Here is a 12,795-nt window from a genome sequence, read left to right on the forward strand (position 1 = left end):
TTCATTTTATCAATTACCTTTTGCTTTTGGGATTAACATGCAGCTGTGAGAAGCAATACAGAGGAATCACTTGCACCCTTCCAAAATTTCCCTTCATGGTAACATCTTGCAGGATTATAGTACAAAATCACAACCAGGATATTGACCTTGATTCAGTCAAGATACAGAACATTCTGTCCCCACAAGAATCCCTGGTGGTCCCTTGTCAAGAGCCACATCATCCATTTCCTTCTGGCCTCACCCCGTCTACCCCATCTTCCTGGAAGTGGAAGCTCCCTCCTTTTTCTTTAACTAGAGTATTTTAAAACAAATCTTATACAGCATACCACTTAGTCTGTGAACACTTCATTATGCTTCTGTAAAAGATAGCACTAAAAAAAACCCCAAATGCCACTGTCTCAGTCATGTTAATAGTCCCTTAAAGTTTTTTCCTGTTGTCTAAAATATATCTTTTTTTACTGTTTTTCAAGTCAAGATCCAAAGTTCACAACTGCCCTTTGTTGACATAGTTCTTAAGTCTCCCTTAATTTAGAACAAAACCCCTAAACCTCACTAAATGGGACTGAAAGGAAACCAGAGTTGATTATTCAAGTTAAGGGGTTGATGTCTATAAATAACAAATGGCTATATTAAAGAAGTTATTAACTTTATATAATAAACTATTGCTAGTTATATTTTAATTAATAAAAATTGCTCGAGATAAAACTTTAAAAAAAAAAAAAAAAAAAAAAAGAACAATACCCCTTCTTATTTCTCAGGCCACTTACTCGTTGATGAAATTGGGTTACTTTACCCATAGGATTTCCCATATTTTGATTTTGTCTGATTCTTACCATGTTTCCAAATTATTTCTCTTATTGCCCATATTTCTTGTAAACTAATATTTAGACACAAAGACTCAATTATATTTAGGTTTTTTTTTTGGTAAAAGGGATACACTGGCAGTGCTTCGTATTTCTATCATATTGCCATCACAGGAAGCGGATATCAGCCATTTCACTCTCAGTGATGCTTAGATCAATCAGTGGGTTCAGGAACTGTCATCCTAATCCATCTATCATAAAGTTCACCATCAGCTTGCCATCCATTGTTATCTATCAAAGATTTTTGACAAAGTCTATTATTGCATTAGGGGTTGCCAAGGAGTCATTTTCCAATTTTCACTCATTTTAGCTATGATTTTTAGAAGAGACATTTCCTTTATCCTAACAAATACATGACAAATGTTTGAGTATTTGCCTTTATTTGTAAGTTTTCAGAATAATAAGCTGATGCCTTAGCAACCCTTATAGGATGTAGTAGTGGTTGTTTTTTTTTGGAGAGCATCGTTGTGAAATTACTTAATGATGTTTTTATGTATTATGTGTTTTTCAATACGATGTCATCATTCTTCTTCTTATGTTCATACTGTTTCACCTCCAACCAGTTGGAACCTCTTCCACGTGGAGTCTGTCTCCATTTGTTATGAGCCATGAGGTTTTTAGAACTTCCTTGATTTTAGGAACAATACCATGTCCCAGGATCATTTAATGCATTTCCTGTCCATACCTGGAATCAGCCTTTCTCTAGAGTCTTGGTTACTTTTAATGGGATATGGGATTTACAGCTCACAGTCTGGACGCAAAGTCCAAATTCATTATTCAACATGTACCTTTTTATTGCCATCTATGATTCAGGACAATGTAATAATAATAATAGTAAGAAGAGCTAAGATTTATATGTGTTGGGAAAATTTTCAGTATTTTACATTCAGTATCTTATTTTATCATCATAGTACCCTATGAGAAGGTATCCTGTTATTCTCACTCTATATCTGAGGATTGTGAGGCACAGAGAAGTCAAGTAAATTACCCAGGGTCATACAGTTATTAAATAGTTTGAGATGGGACTTGGACCCAGGAATTTTGATTCCGAAAACAAGCTCTTATTGGTATGCCACACTGCCTCACTGTCTTTCTGTAGCCAGCTTGCTGAATCAGATGTTTTACAATTTTAATAGCCTTTCCATCAAGTAAGTTAACCAATGAACCATAGTGTATTTAAAAGCTGGTGTATAGTGAGCTATAGGGGACAATGCAGCAGTGGTTAAGAGCTTTCTGACTTTTGAGCCAATACTACCTGGGCCCATAATAACCTTGCTGTAGCCACTTAATAATTTATGTAATATTGAACAATTAAACTCTTCTGTTGAAACTCTTCTGACACTAATGTTAAATTCTATAGACATAAAAAACCATGAGGAAGAAAACAAGGAGAAAAGTGATTGTGTCTGTGACCTGTTCATAGATGACAGTAAAAACTCTAGTTTATAGTGTGTAGATCATGGGTGGCAAGTGTTTTTTTTTTTTTTTTTGAATGAAGTTTCGCTCTTGTTGCCAGGCTGGAGCGCAGTGGCGCGATCTCGGCTCACTGCAACCTCTGCCTCCTGGGTTCAAGCAATTCTCCTGCCTCAGCCTCCTGAGTAGCTGGGATTACAGGTGCCTGCCACCACGCCTGACTAATTTTTGTGTATTTAGTAGAGACGGGGTTTCACCATGTTGGCCAGGCTGGTCTTGAACTTCTGACCTCAGGTGATCCACCCGCCTTGGCCTCCCAAAGTGCTGGGATTACAGGCGTGAGCCACCACACCTGGCCAATGGGTGGCAAGCTTTTAGCCATGACTTGGAGGTAGATATATTAGAGAATTCATTTAAGACATTGGGAAGTGACTAACAAATGGAAAATTTGGAAGGTAGGTGGAGAACAGCAGAGTAAAATGTTTTTCCAAATTTGAGAATTTACATATATATATGTATCTTTCTATATTCTATCATACTTCTTCAAAATAAATAATAGAGAAGATGTTCTTAATTGAATTCAGTTAATGTTTATTTAACTACATTCAGAGATGCTGTTGTATGCAGTAGAAGGTCCAAAGATGAATCAGACGTGATCCATTTCCACAAAGAGTATACTCAATAGTGGGGAACATAGCTAGAACTATCTAAGTCACTGGGCAGAGTGTTTGTGGATTTTGAAAGAGGAATTCAGCCATGTGTAAATCCTTAATAAAAGAGTGCCTTCTACTGTCTTGGTCAGTATGCATCTTTGGGAGAAACACACCTAGGATGGTGAGAGGAAGGGGCCAGACAAGTTGCTTAAATCAGCCATGGTCAGCATCCAAGGTGGTCTAGCTATCCAAGGTGCAGAGTGGTCAGTGCTACCTAAGATGTATAAACACAGTGTGAATATGAAGCAGTATGGAGCATTTTCGGTCATGGGGATCAGGGTAGGCTAAATGGAAAATATGCCATTTGTGGTTAGCCTTAAAGGATGTAGGCAGTGTCGGTGAAACAAGGACTGAGAAGGACAGTAGGAGTTGATAGAACTTACTGAGAACAGTTAAGATGGATCTTTAAATAAAGTCAGCTTTATTTGGGATATTTGTGTCTAAACAAATGACTCTAGAGAGGAGGAGTAAAGGAAATCTATTTGAGTGTATTATGGCCAGGAGACATGGTTTATAAAGAGTTGGAATTAAACTGCATATTTCATTTTTATTCCACGAGCAACTGTGGAATTGGCAGCTGTGTGAAACCTTGATGCTAAAGGGAGTGAGGACTGCTTGGGTGATCTGCTGGGTTTCATCACCTCATTATTTAGAGAGATGAAGAAGTTATTTTGTAGAAATAAAAAGATAATGGAAGATAGATGATTTTAAATAATTCAAATGAAAACCCAGAATTTAAGAATCAAGCCTGAATCTGTTGATATATTTGAAGTCCAAGTTATATTTAAAGTTACAAATGTCAATGTTTCTCTTTCAGACTGAAAATATCACTAGGCAATATTTTGATTGGACAGGCAGATTAAAGATGTTCAAATACCTGTGCATATACTGGGAGCTGATGGATTGAGACCTATGTGAATTTTCTGTGGGGTCAAGTTGTAGAAGACCACAGTTGAGAAAGCGTTCACAGAACTTATGTGTCATGAGATGACACCATTGGAAAAATATCGTGCACTTGATCCCCTAAATTTTCCAGACTGTCCCTTTCTTGTAACTTTCTCATGAATCTCACTGGACTTCTCCTATCTTCTAAAAAGAATATAAAATGGATCCTCCATGCTCTTTCCTTAATATAGCCTGTTGTGACTTCATAATACTGAGTGGGAACAAGTTGGTTTCTTTGAAAGAATGATAGGGTTCAATCTTTTATTGTTTAGTTTGTAGTAATGTAAGCAATACATAAATATGCTCCCTGTAAAAATTAAACATTTCAGATAAGAGAGTCTCCTTTCACCAGCATTTACAATGATAAGCATCTCCCCTGTCTCTTCCTAGGATATATGCAGAGTTTTTACTGTGCATTTGCGTGCATGGAAATGCACCCACAGAAGAAATACAGAACCACTTTGAGTGTAAGGGTGTGTGTTTTTAATAAATCATTCTTCACACAATGCTTTCAAACTTGCCTTTCTTAGTAAAAAAAAGATTCTTGGGAAAAGTCTATATTACTATATGTAGACTTAACTCATTTTTAAAATTGCTGTATATATCCCATGCTGTGGATATATCCCAGTTTATTGATCCCTCTGCCTACTGGTGGATATTTATATTGTTTCTAATGTTCTACTTATCAACAATGCTGCATTCATTTCTTCCTAGCCCTGTATGAGCTTTCTTCATAATAGTCTCCCTTTTTTTGTTCATCTCTTCTGGTTAGGTAATCTTCTTAAAATGCTGGGAACCCATGAAATGTAATAGCTAATTTTGTGCAAGGACCAATAATATCCTGTAAATTAGCCTCAAAATTGCCCAATCCATTTCCTTTGGTGAATTCTAAAGCTTCATTAGTACTTGTGATTTAGTCAAATAGGCCTGGCTGGAGCTGTTCCCACCCTGTCCGTAACTTTTGGAATAAGTTTTCTTTATCCTTCTGCCTGCCCATCCTCAGAGCAGCCTTTGTTCCCTGGCCCAGTGGGAGCACAGCAAAGTTAGAATGCGCTTTCATAGACTAAGTCCATTACTCTCTCTCCTACTGTCTACCAGAGTTTTGTCCAGGATATGATGGGGGGAAGACTTTATTTGGGATGACACAGAAGAGAGAACAGATCTCTTCTCTTGAGATCTGTTATTATAACCAGTCATTTGTGATCTTATAACCTGGAAAAATCCTGGAAGACTAGTAAGAGGTAGTTAAGTTTCAGTCACAGTTGAGTGATTTACCCATAAGTATTTCTTAATAGCCCAGCAAGGAGTCATAAGTAAGATCAGGCTTTTGTTGATAGGATTATTTCTGTGCAAGGTAAAATTATCCTGGTATGAAGTACAGGAAAACAAAAAGCCTTTTTCTTTAGGTCTTTAACAAAAGAGCAGGCACAGAATGTCTAGGGGGCGGCTACTGTTGGAATCAGAAGAATGCAAAACTCCAAATGAGGGTACCGCATTTCACTGTGTTTTTAGTGTTGATCTTGCAAAGCGCATGCCTTGTATCACCAAGTTAGCTACCCTTGATATAATAGAGATGGTTTGTTTTGGAACATAGGACAAGTGTTAAAGGTTTCTTGCATATATCACTAACAATTCTACATGGTAACTTATTGATGTAATTTTGACATTCTCGAAAAGTGTGCTCTTTTGTTTAACTCTCTCAACAATACTGACCCAGGCAGCATAAGCAATCCTGTAGAGTATCCACAGTAGGTGATTTATTTCATCATGGTCAAAACATATACAAAATCTGTCTTCACACCCATCTGTTCCTAGAGATAGAGACAGATACATATTTATACAAAATAGAGATATGTATTTATACAAAAATAGAAGGGAACCATGGGATTTTAAGGTGTGCTGTGAAATTCCTACTATTTATCTTTTGTGTTTGACTATCCGTAGGGCTGTAAGCTTACTCAGAGCTCACATAGATGCACCCAGGTACTGTAAGTCAACCACTGTGCTTGGTCTCTGCCCTGTTCTTGTTCTGTGAACTGAAGAAGGCCTCAAATGCATTTGGTTTGGTGAGGCTAGAAGCACTTGTATTTGCTACCTCTATGTTTAAAAAAAAAAAAAAGCCCATTTTGTGTGTCTGTTCCCTATAAGAATTGAGTTCTTTGCCTGCTCTGTTTTCAGACATCAAGCCTTACTTTAATGTGTTTTTCTAACTCTGTGCTCCCCATACATACTTGATCATCAAAATCACCTGAAAATACTGTGAGTTCTATGATCAGACAAGTTTAAGAAACAATCTTAGCCTGATGTGTGAGATCTGTCTCTTGGAGTTTAATTGCTGAGTCCTGTCAAGGACCCAGGTCCATAGCATGTTCCTGCAAGCACTTGGTGTCTGGCATTGCTCTTGGCAGTAAATGAATTAAAACTACAAATAAGTTAGGAGGCAAGCATCACTTCCCAAGGATCCTTTCCCAAATCAGGAGAGGCTCAGTAAGTGCTGTGAATCATAGTAATATTTATTCATTATTTCAACAATGATTCGAGTGTACACTATATGCCAGGAATTTGTGCTCAGTGCTGGGGACACACAGCTGAGAATGAGGCATTGTTTAGAATGAGCTAACATTTACTGAAGTGCTTATGGTGGGATAAATACCCAGCTAACTGCTTCACGTGCCTTTGCTGGTTATAACTTCATAACTGTCCCATGAGGTGGGTAGTGTCACCATCATTTTAAAATTAAGAAACTGTTATTTCAGAAGTTTGACTGACTCGGCCAAGGTCACGATCTCATAACAGGGAGATTCAGAGTCCATACTGGACGTATATTCCTGTCTCTATTCATCTTCTGCTTAACACAATCTATGTGTCTCCATGCTTTCCTCTTTCTACAGCCATCACTCCGTGATAGAATTGCCTGGTGAACTTTTAAAAAGTATCCTTGCCTGAGTTTTACCCAAAACAGATGAAAGAATAGTTGATGGGGCCCAGGCATGAGCATTTTTCAAAGCTCTCTGGGTGATGCCAATGTGTAGAGATGGTTGAGAAGCATTTCGAGCATTGTTAATTGACATCGAATACATACTGCTCCTGCCAGCCTCATGGTTTCTAGCATTCTTCTTAGATCATTTGGCTGATTAAATGATTAATGATTCCAAATCACCTTTCTTCCCTTTTAAACAAACAGAAATCTATCAAAATATAGCAAATACTTTCATAATGCCAAATGTTCCTCAGTGAGGGACATGATAAAAGACCCATTTAACTGGGAATTTAGAAACTTGAAGATCTATTTTCAGGGGGAAGTATAGTCAACAGTGAGTGATGAGGAATGACCTGGGGTCTAGAGCACCCATGAGCTCCTGAATCTCTCTTTTTCTGGTGTGATTCTGAGATCCTGAGATCTTTTAATCTCATGGGGAAAGAAAACCTTGGGACAGATGGCAGTTTTTGAAAATTTCCCTCAACCCTGGTGAACACAGGTCATACATCAACTTATTTTTTTCCCCCAAATCCAAGTCAAAGTAAAATAAAAGCTAAATAGGAGCTTACTAATTTGGATGCCTTAATATATGTACTTTATACTAAAGATTATTTTGAATGCTCAAAGAAAAAAGAATACATTAAAAAGTAGAAGAATAGACATTTGCATTTGTTGAGGCTGTTGGACAACTTTACTCAAACAATGCATGCATATATACTTATGTAAACTTTGATTTAAGAATTCTGCATTTCTTGCTGTCAACACTTTGTTAAACATCTATTATATGGTCAGTAATATCTTGCCTTTTAAAGATAGCAGCCTAATTAATCATTGACTCTCCACTAATTAAATTTGTTTTTATCTTGTCTTCAATCAGTGGGTTGTGACTGATCCCTATGACAGGTTCTACTCAAGGCATCTATATCAAATGTTAAGAGAAAATGGTTAGTTGAAGTAATCACAATATTGTGGTCTATAAAATTTCTAGAAAGAGAAAGACAAGGAAAGTAAATTTGGGGGTCACTGTATTTCAACAAGTTTGAGGCACTTTTATGAGAAGAAAAAAATCAAGGCTACCCGGGAGGGGGGAAACTTTTTAAACCATTAGGTCTTTAGACAGAGAAAGAAAGAACAATGACTTCCACCCCACTGTCATAGTGATTTAAGGTGAGTATTATCTTTGCATTTTACAAGTCAGACAACTGATAGGACAGTTGGATCATAAATTTTCGGTAGGGTCCAGAGTCATTTTATGACTATTACTAGAAAAGATCATTACCAAAAGAGTAAACTGAGAAAAAAAAAAAAAAAAAAAAACAAAAAAAAAAAAAAAAAAAAAAAAAAAAAAAAAAAAAAAAAAAAAAGAAAAAGAAAAACGTGAAAAATGGCCTCCTTTTTTACATTTCCACATAGGTGATCTCCATACCAGGAGATGAACTTGAACTTGGTTGGGCGGGAGACGAACCTGGTTGGGCGGGAGACTGGAGCCCCTCAGAGAATTTGGGATTCTTCCATTTTTACTGGGAGGGTTGGCAGGTATAACATGTGTTGTTATGTGAGTCCATGAGAGCCTCTGGGGTTCTTACTCCCTGCCTCTCCATGTGGTAGAGAGTCAGTCGCTTACTCTGAAGCACTCAACTGATTTCTGTCTGTGGCTTACCCATGAACAGTGGCTTGGAAGTGTGAAAGCATGAGAAGCATGCAGTGGAACAGCATGCGCTGCCGCCATCTTCTACTTGGTTCTGCATGGGAAAGCTCCTGGGCTGGTTGCCTCTGGGCTCAGGCTTTTTTCTCTCTCTCCCTACAGAACTCACTGAAGGCTTCAAATCGGAAGAAGAAGAGAACAAGCTTTAAAAGAAAAGCCAGTAAAAGAGGGATGGAAGTAGGTGTTTCAGAGTTTTATTCTGAGGAATTTTCACTTTCTTTCCATAACCTACTCTGCCCTGTGAGATCAGATCTAAGTTGATTTTTCTGATCTATCTTCTACCACTGCTTTCTCCTCACTGCACTCTAACCACAATAGAATTCTTTCTGTTCTTTTTAAAAAACACTCAAAACTAACCTCTGCACTTGCCTGGAAATGTTATCCCAGGATGATGATGATGAAGATCAAAGCTAATATTTCTGGAATATTTGGAGTTTACCGAGTAAAATAAAAAGCCTATCTTAATTCTCTGGAGCAAATGATAACTTGAGATACTTTCTTCCAAGTCTTACATGGAAGTCGTGTTAAGAGTCAGCCCTGGGAAACAAAATGTAGGGTTTTTCCACCTCCCGTGCCTTGGGGTTGCGTTTCAAGCCATGGATGTGTATCCTAACAGTGCTGATCGCTTCTTTTAGCAGGAAAACAAAGGTCGTCCTTTTGTGATAAAACCCATCTCTTCTCCTCTCATGAAACCCTTGCTTGTATTTGTGAATCCCAAGAGTGGAGGCAACCAGGTGAGTCATTTTTCATGATTTTTAACTGAGAAGTTTTGATAAGTTCTTGAAGACACAACTCTCACGGCCAATTAAAATAGTACCACTAGGATCCAGGCTTTGGAAGACACCGGTTTCTCAGGAACAAGGTTATTGTTTCTCTGATAGCTTTACACATTACAGGGCTGGGTAAAACCTAGATGTTCTATAATTCATCTGTCTGCTTCCATATAAGACTATAACAGAGGCACTTAAGAAACCTAACTACTGACTTTTTCCTTACAGATTTTCAAGAAAGGATATTCCAGAATTTCTCTTAGTTCATATGTTTCAGGATTCCTCAATTCTTGTAGTTAGGAGGTCCTTTATCAACTTCTTTTTATTTCTTTCTGTTGCCATTTAGATACAACTACTTTCATCCCTATCCTCAGAGAAGAAAAAAGGATGATTCGTGAGTCATGATAATCACTACCAAATACCAGCAACATTATAGAAAATATCAACTTCTTAAGGTTTCACTTGGTCCTAGCCCAAATCCGATAGTACAGATAGTTATCTCCTTTGAGAATAAAGAAATTGACTTAGAAAAGTTAAGTCTAAAGGCATGCCTAAAGTCACACTGCTCTTTAAAGGACAGAATTTGTTCTTGAATCCTGGTCTTTGTCTCTTCATCCAATTCTCCTCCCACTCTCTGAGGCTTCTTATCAATACTCTTTTATGGGCTTTAATATTCTGTTATTTTTGTCTGAGTTTGGATGAGAAAATATTTTCTTTATCCATGAAGTATATATTTTACATTTTGAGACAAGATTCCTTCAAGTTTTACGATAAACAACTGGAGATTTGAAACCCTTTAGTCATCCTATATAAGGAAGGTAAGTTGTATAATTAGAATTGACTTGACCCAATGGTCCAAGATGATGTTCTTGTTACTAAAGACAATGGGCATTGTCTGGAATGTATTAATTACAATAAAACTTCTCTTATGGGAGCTTATGATTTAAATGAAATATTATTCCTCCTTTCATCTCTTTCTTCAAAATTCTCAAAAACTTATGATAAAAATGTGTATTAACATTTTGGAGAACAAGGAAAAGAAGTTTGTGTAAGCAAAGAAACCATTTGCTTTCAAGACCTGCATTTTTGCGTTGCTGAGAGATCTTTGTGGAGTAATGATGGCAATTCTAAGACATCATTAGAGTAGGACCTAGACATGGGTTTCCTTGAAATGAGGTTTAATTTTCCCTGAACCATTCCCACTCTCTTGGGCTAGTATCTCTATGTCCTATCAAAGGTTAGAGATGCAGTTGGGAACCATGAAACATGGAAATGTAATTGGTTCCATGATTTTGGCCACCTGAGCACCACATATTAATATTAATTAATATTAACACAAAAACCACATGCCACATTTTGTCATGACAGTCCACATTTAAGATGCATTTATTAAATCATTATAAGCTGTCTTTCCTAGGGCACACAGAAGCTTGTAAGTTACCTATTTCTTTAAGGAGCTGATGATCCAGTTAAGACATAGCCTGTTCCTGTTCCAGTCTATGTATAAATTATTAATAACGGGGACTTCAGAGATTATCTAATATTACTTCCTATTTCACTAAATAGAAAAGAGAGGTCAAGGAAGCTTAAAATGAACTTTTCTAAAGACATCTTGTTTGTTAATGACACAAAAGGAACAAATGGAAAATAATTTAAGCAACATTAACTGAATGCGACTTCTAAATTGAGTGGCTCAGACTGCAGTGCTGTGGTATTTCAGAGGTAAGCAGTGACTTGGGAGCGATAAGGAAATGGTGTCATGGACATGGCTGAAATCAAAGATGGACACTACTTAGTTATGCAGAGGAGAGAAGACTGGAAGGACTGTCCTTTTCCTGCTCTTTACTGTGGGAGATTCCTGTGTGGCAAATTCTTGTTCATCCTTCAAGGCTCAGTGGCGCCTTTCTGAACCATTTCTGGAGATCAATCATCCTGTCCACTATGCCCCGATAGCCCTTGGTACACATTTGCATGATATGAACTGCAACATAACTGCTCTATGTGCATCTTCACTGTTGGGATACAGGTCCACCATTGAATCTGTGATTGCTAGAATACAGCACATAGTTAAATAATTGTATAATAGGATTAGAAGAACAGATGTCATGATGCCGATTATTCATTTTGAGGACAATATGATGAGTGGTGCATGCATATTAAGTTATTGGAAATGTGATTAGATAAAGATCAGAATGATCCTATGGAATCATGTCTCCAAGAAACAGGATACTTCATATTGAAGACTTTGGATTTATGCAATGGAAACTAGTTTTTTTGCTGTTTAAAATATTTTAGGTTAAAAAACCTTTTGGCTTTTGAACAGAGGAGTACTATGGTGGAATGTAATGTGCACATGACTCGGTTGGGAATCGTGTTACAATGCAGATTCTGCTTCAGTAAGTCGGGGTGGGCCGTAAGATGCTGCATTCGTAACAAGCTCGCAGGTGCTGATACTGCTGCTCAGAGAACCATACTCTGGTTAGCAGGAGCTTACTGTGATCAATAGAAAAATAGATATTTTTTGTTAAATCCTGAGTTTTGCCTTTTCGTAATTTACTTATTCTATTCACCTGCTTTTAACTATAAAAGCATTCCTGTCTCTTTCCCTCTTTGAAACTTAGGCTTTAGACTTTTTTTTTTTTTTTTTTTTTTTCATTTTTAACTTGCTTAGTCTTCTGTTTTTTAAGTAAATGACTGGGCAGTATTGCCACCTACTGGCAAGAAAAATAGCTTTTTTCTTTATGTAATATTTTACTTGTGTAAGGAAAACATTTTGAAGGAATGTATTGGGATGAACATATGTAAGGACTGCTTCTATGTCTTTCTTTTAAGAAATCCCATATTTTAAAACTCTTTATTTTTTTTCTAAATTGATAGATTATTTTTTGTACATACTTATGGAGTACATATGCTATTTTGATACATTTATGGGATGTATAATGGGTATTTAGCACATCTATCACCTCAAACATTTGTCATTTCTTTGTCTTTGAAATATTTCAAATCTTCTAGTTATTTTGAAAGGTACAATATACTGTAGTTTAGTATAGTCACCCCACTGTGCAAACACTAGAACCTATTTCTTCTATGTAGTTGTATGTTTGTACTCACTATTCAACCTCTGGTCATTCCCCACCCCCACCACACCCTTCCCAGCCTCTGGTAACTATCATTCTACTCTCTACCTCTGTCAGATCCACTTTTTTAGCTCCTCTACATATGAGTGAGAGCATGCCAATTTTTGTCTTTCTGTGCCAGGTTTATTTCGCTTAACATAATGACCTCCAGTTCTATCTTTGTTGCTTCAAATGACAGGATTTCATTCTTTTTTATGGTCAAATAGTATTTCATTACGTATATGTATCACGTTTTCTTTATCCATTCTTCTGTTGATGAACACCTAGGT

The 12,795-nt window shown here is 37.1% G+C and overlaps 1 protein-coding gene across 12 annotated transcripts in view; it reads left to right on the forward strand.

The window, feature by feature from the left end:
- Positions 1-12,795, forward strand: part of DGKI (diacylglycerol kinase iota) — a 459,603-nt gene that overhangs the window by 230,632 nt on the left and 216,176 nt on the right. For 7 of the 12 annotated variants that reach the window (XM_017957197.3, XM_017957194.3, XM_031665135.1 and 4 more), the window contains 2 exons: positions 8,722-8,796; positions 9,255-9,353. In XM_017957197.3, coding sequence (XP_017812686.1) covers positions 8,722-8,796; positions 9,255-9,353 — 174 coding nt within the window. Of the gene's footprint in view, positions 1-8,327; positions 8,451-8,721; positions 8,797-9,254; positions 9,354-12,795 lie in introns of all 12 variants that reach the window. The other 5 variants (XM_017957195.3, XM_009203926.4, XM_017957201.3 and 2 more) reach the window with 3 other exon arrangements.

Source organism: Papio anubis, chromosome 4 (genome assembly GCF_008728515.1).
Source record: "Papio anubis isolate 15944 chromosome 4, Panubis1.0, whole genome shotgun sequence".
NCBI classification, from domain to species: Eukaryota; Metazoa; Chordata; class Mammalia; order Primates; family Cercopithecidae; genus Papio; species Papio anubis.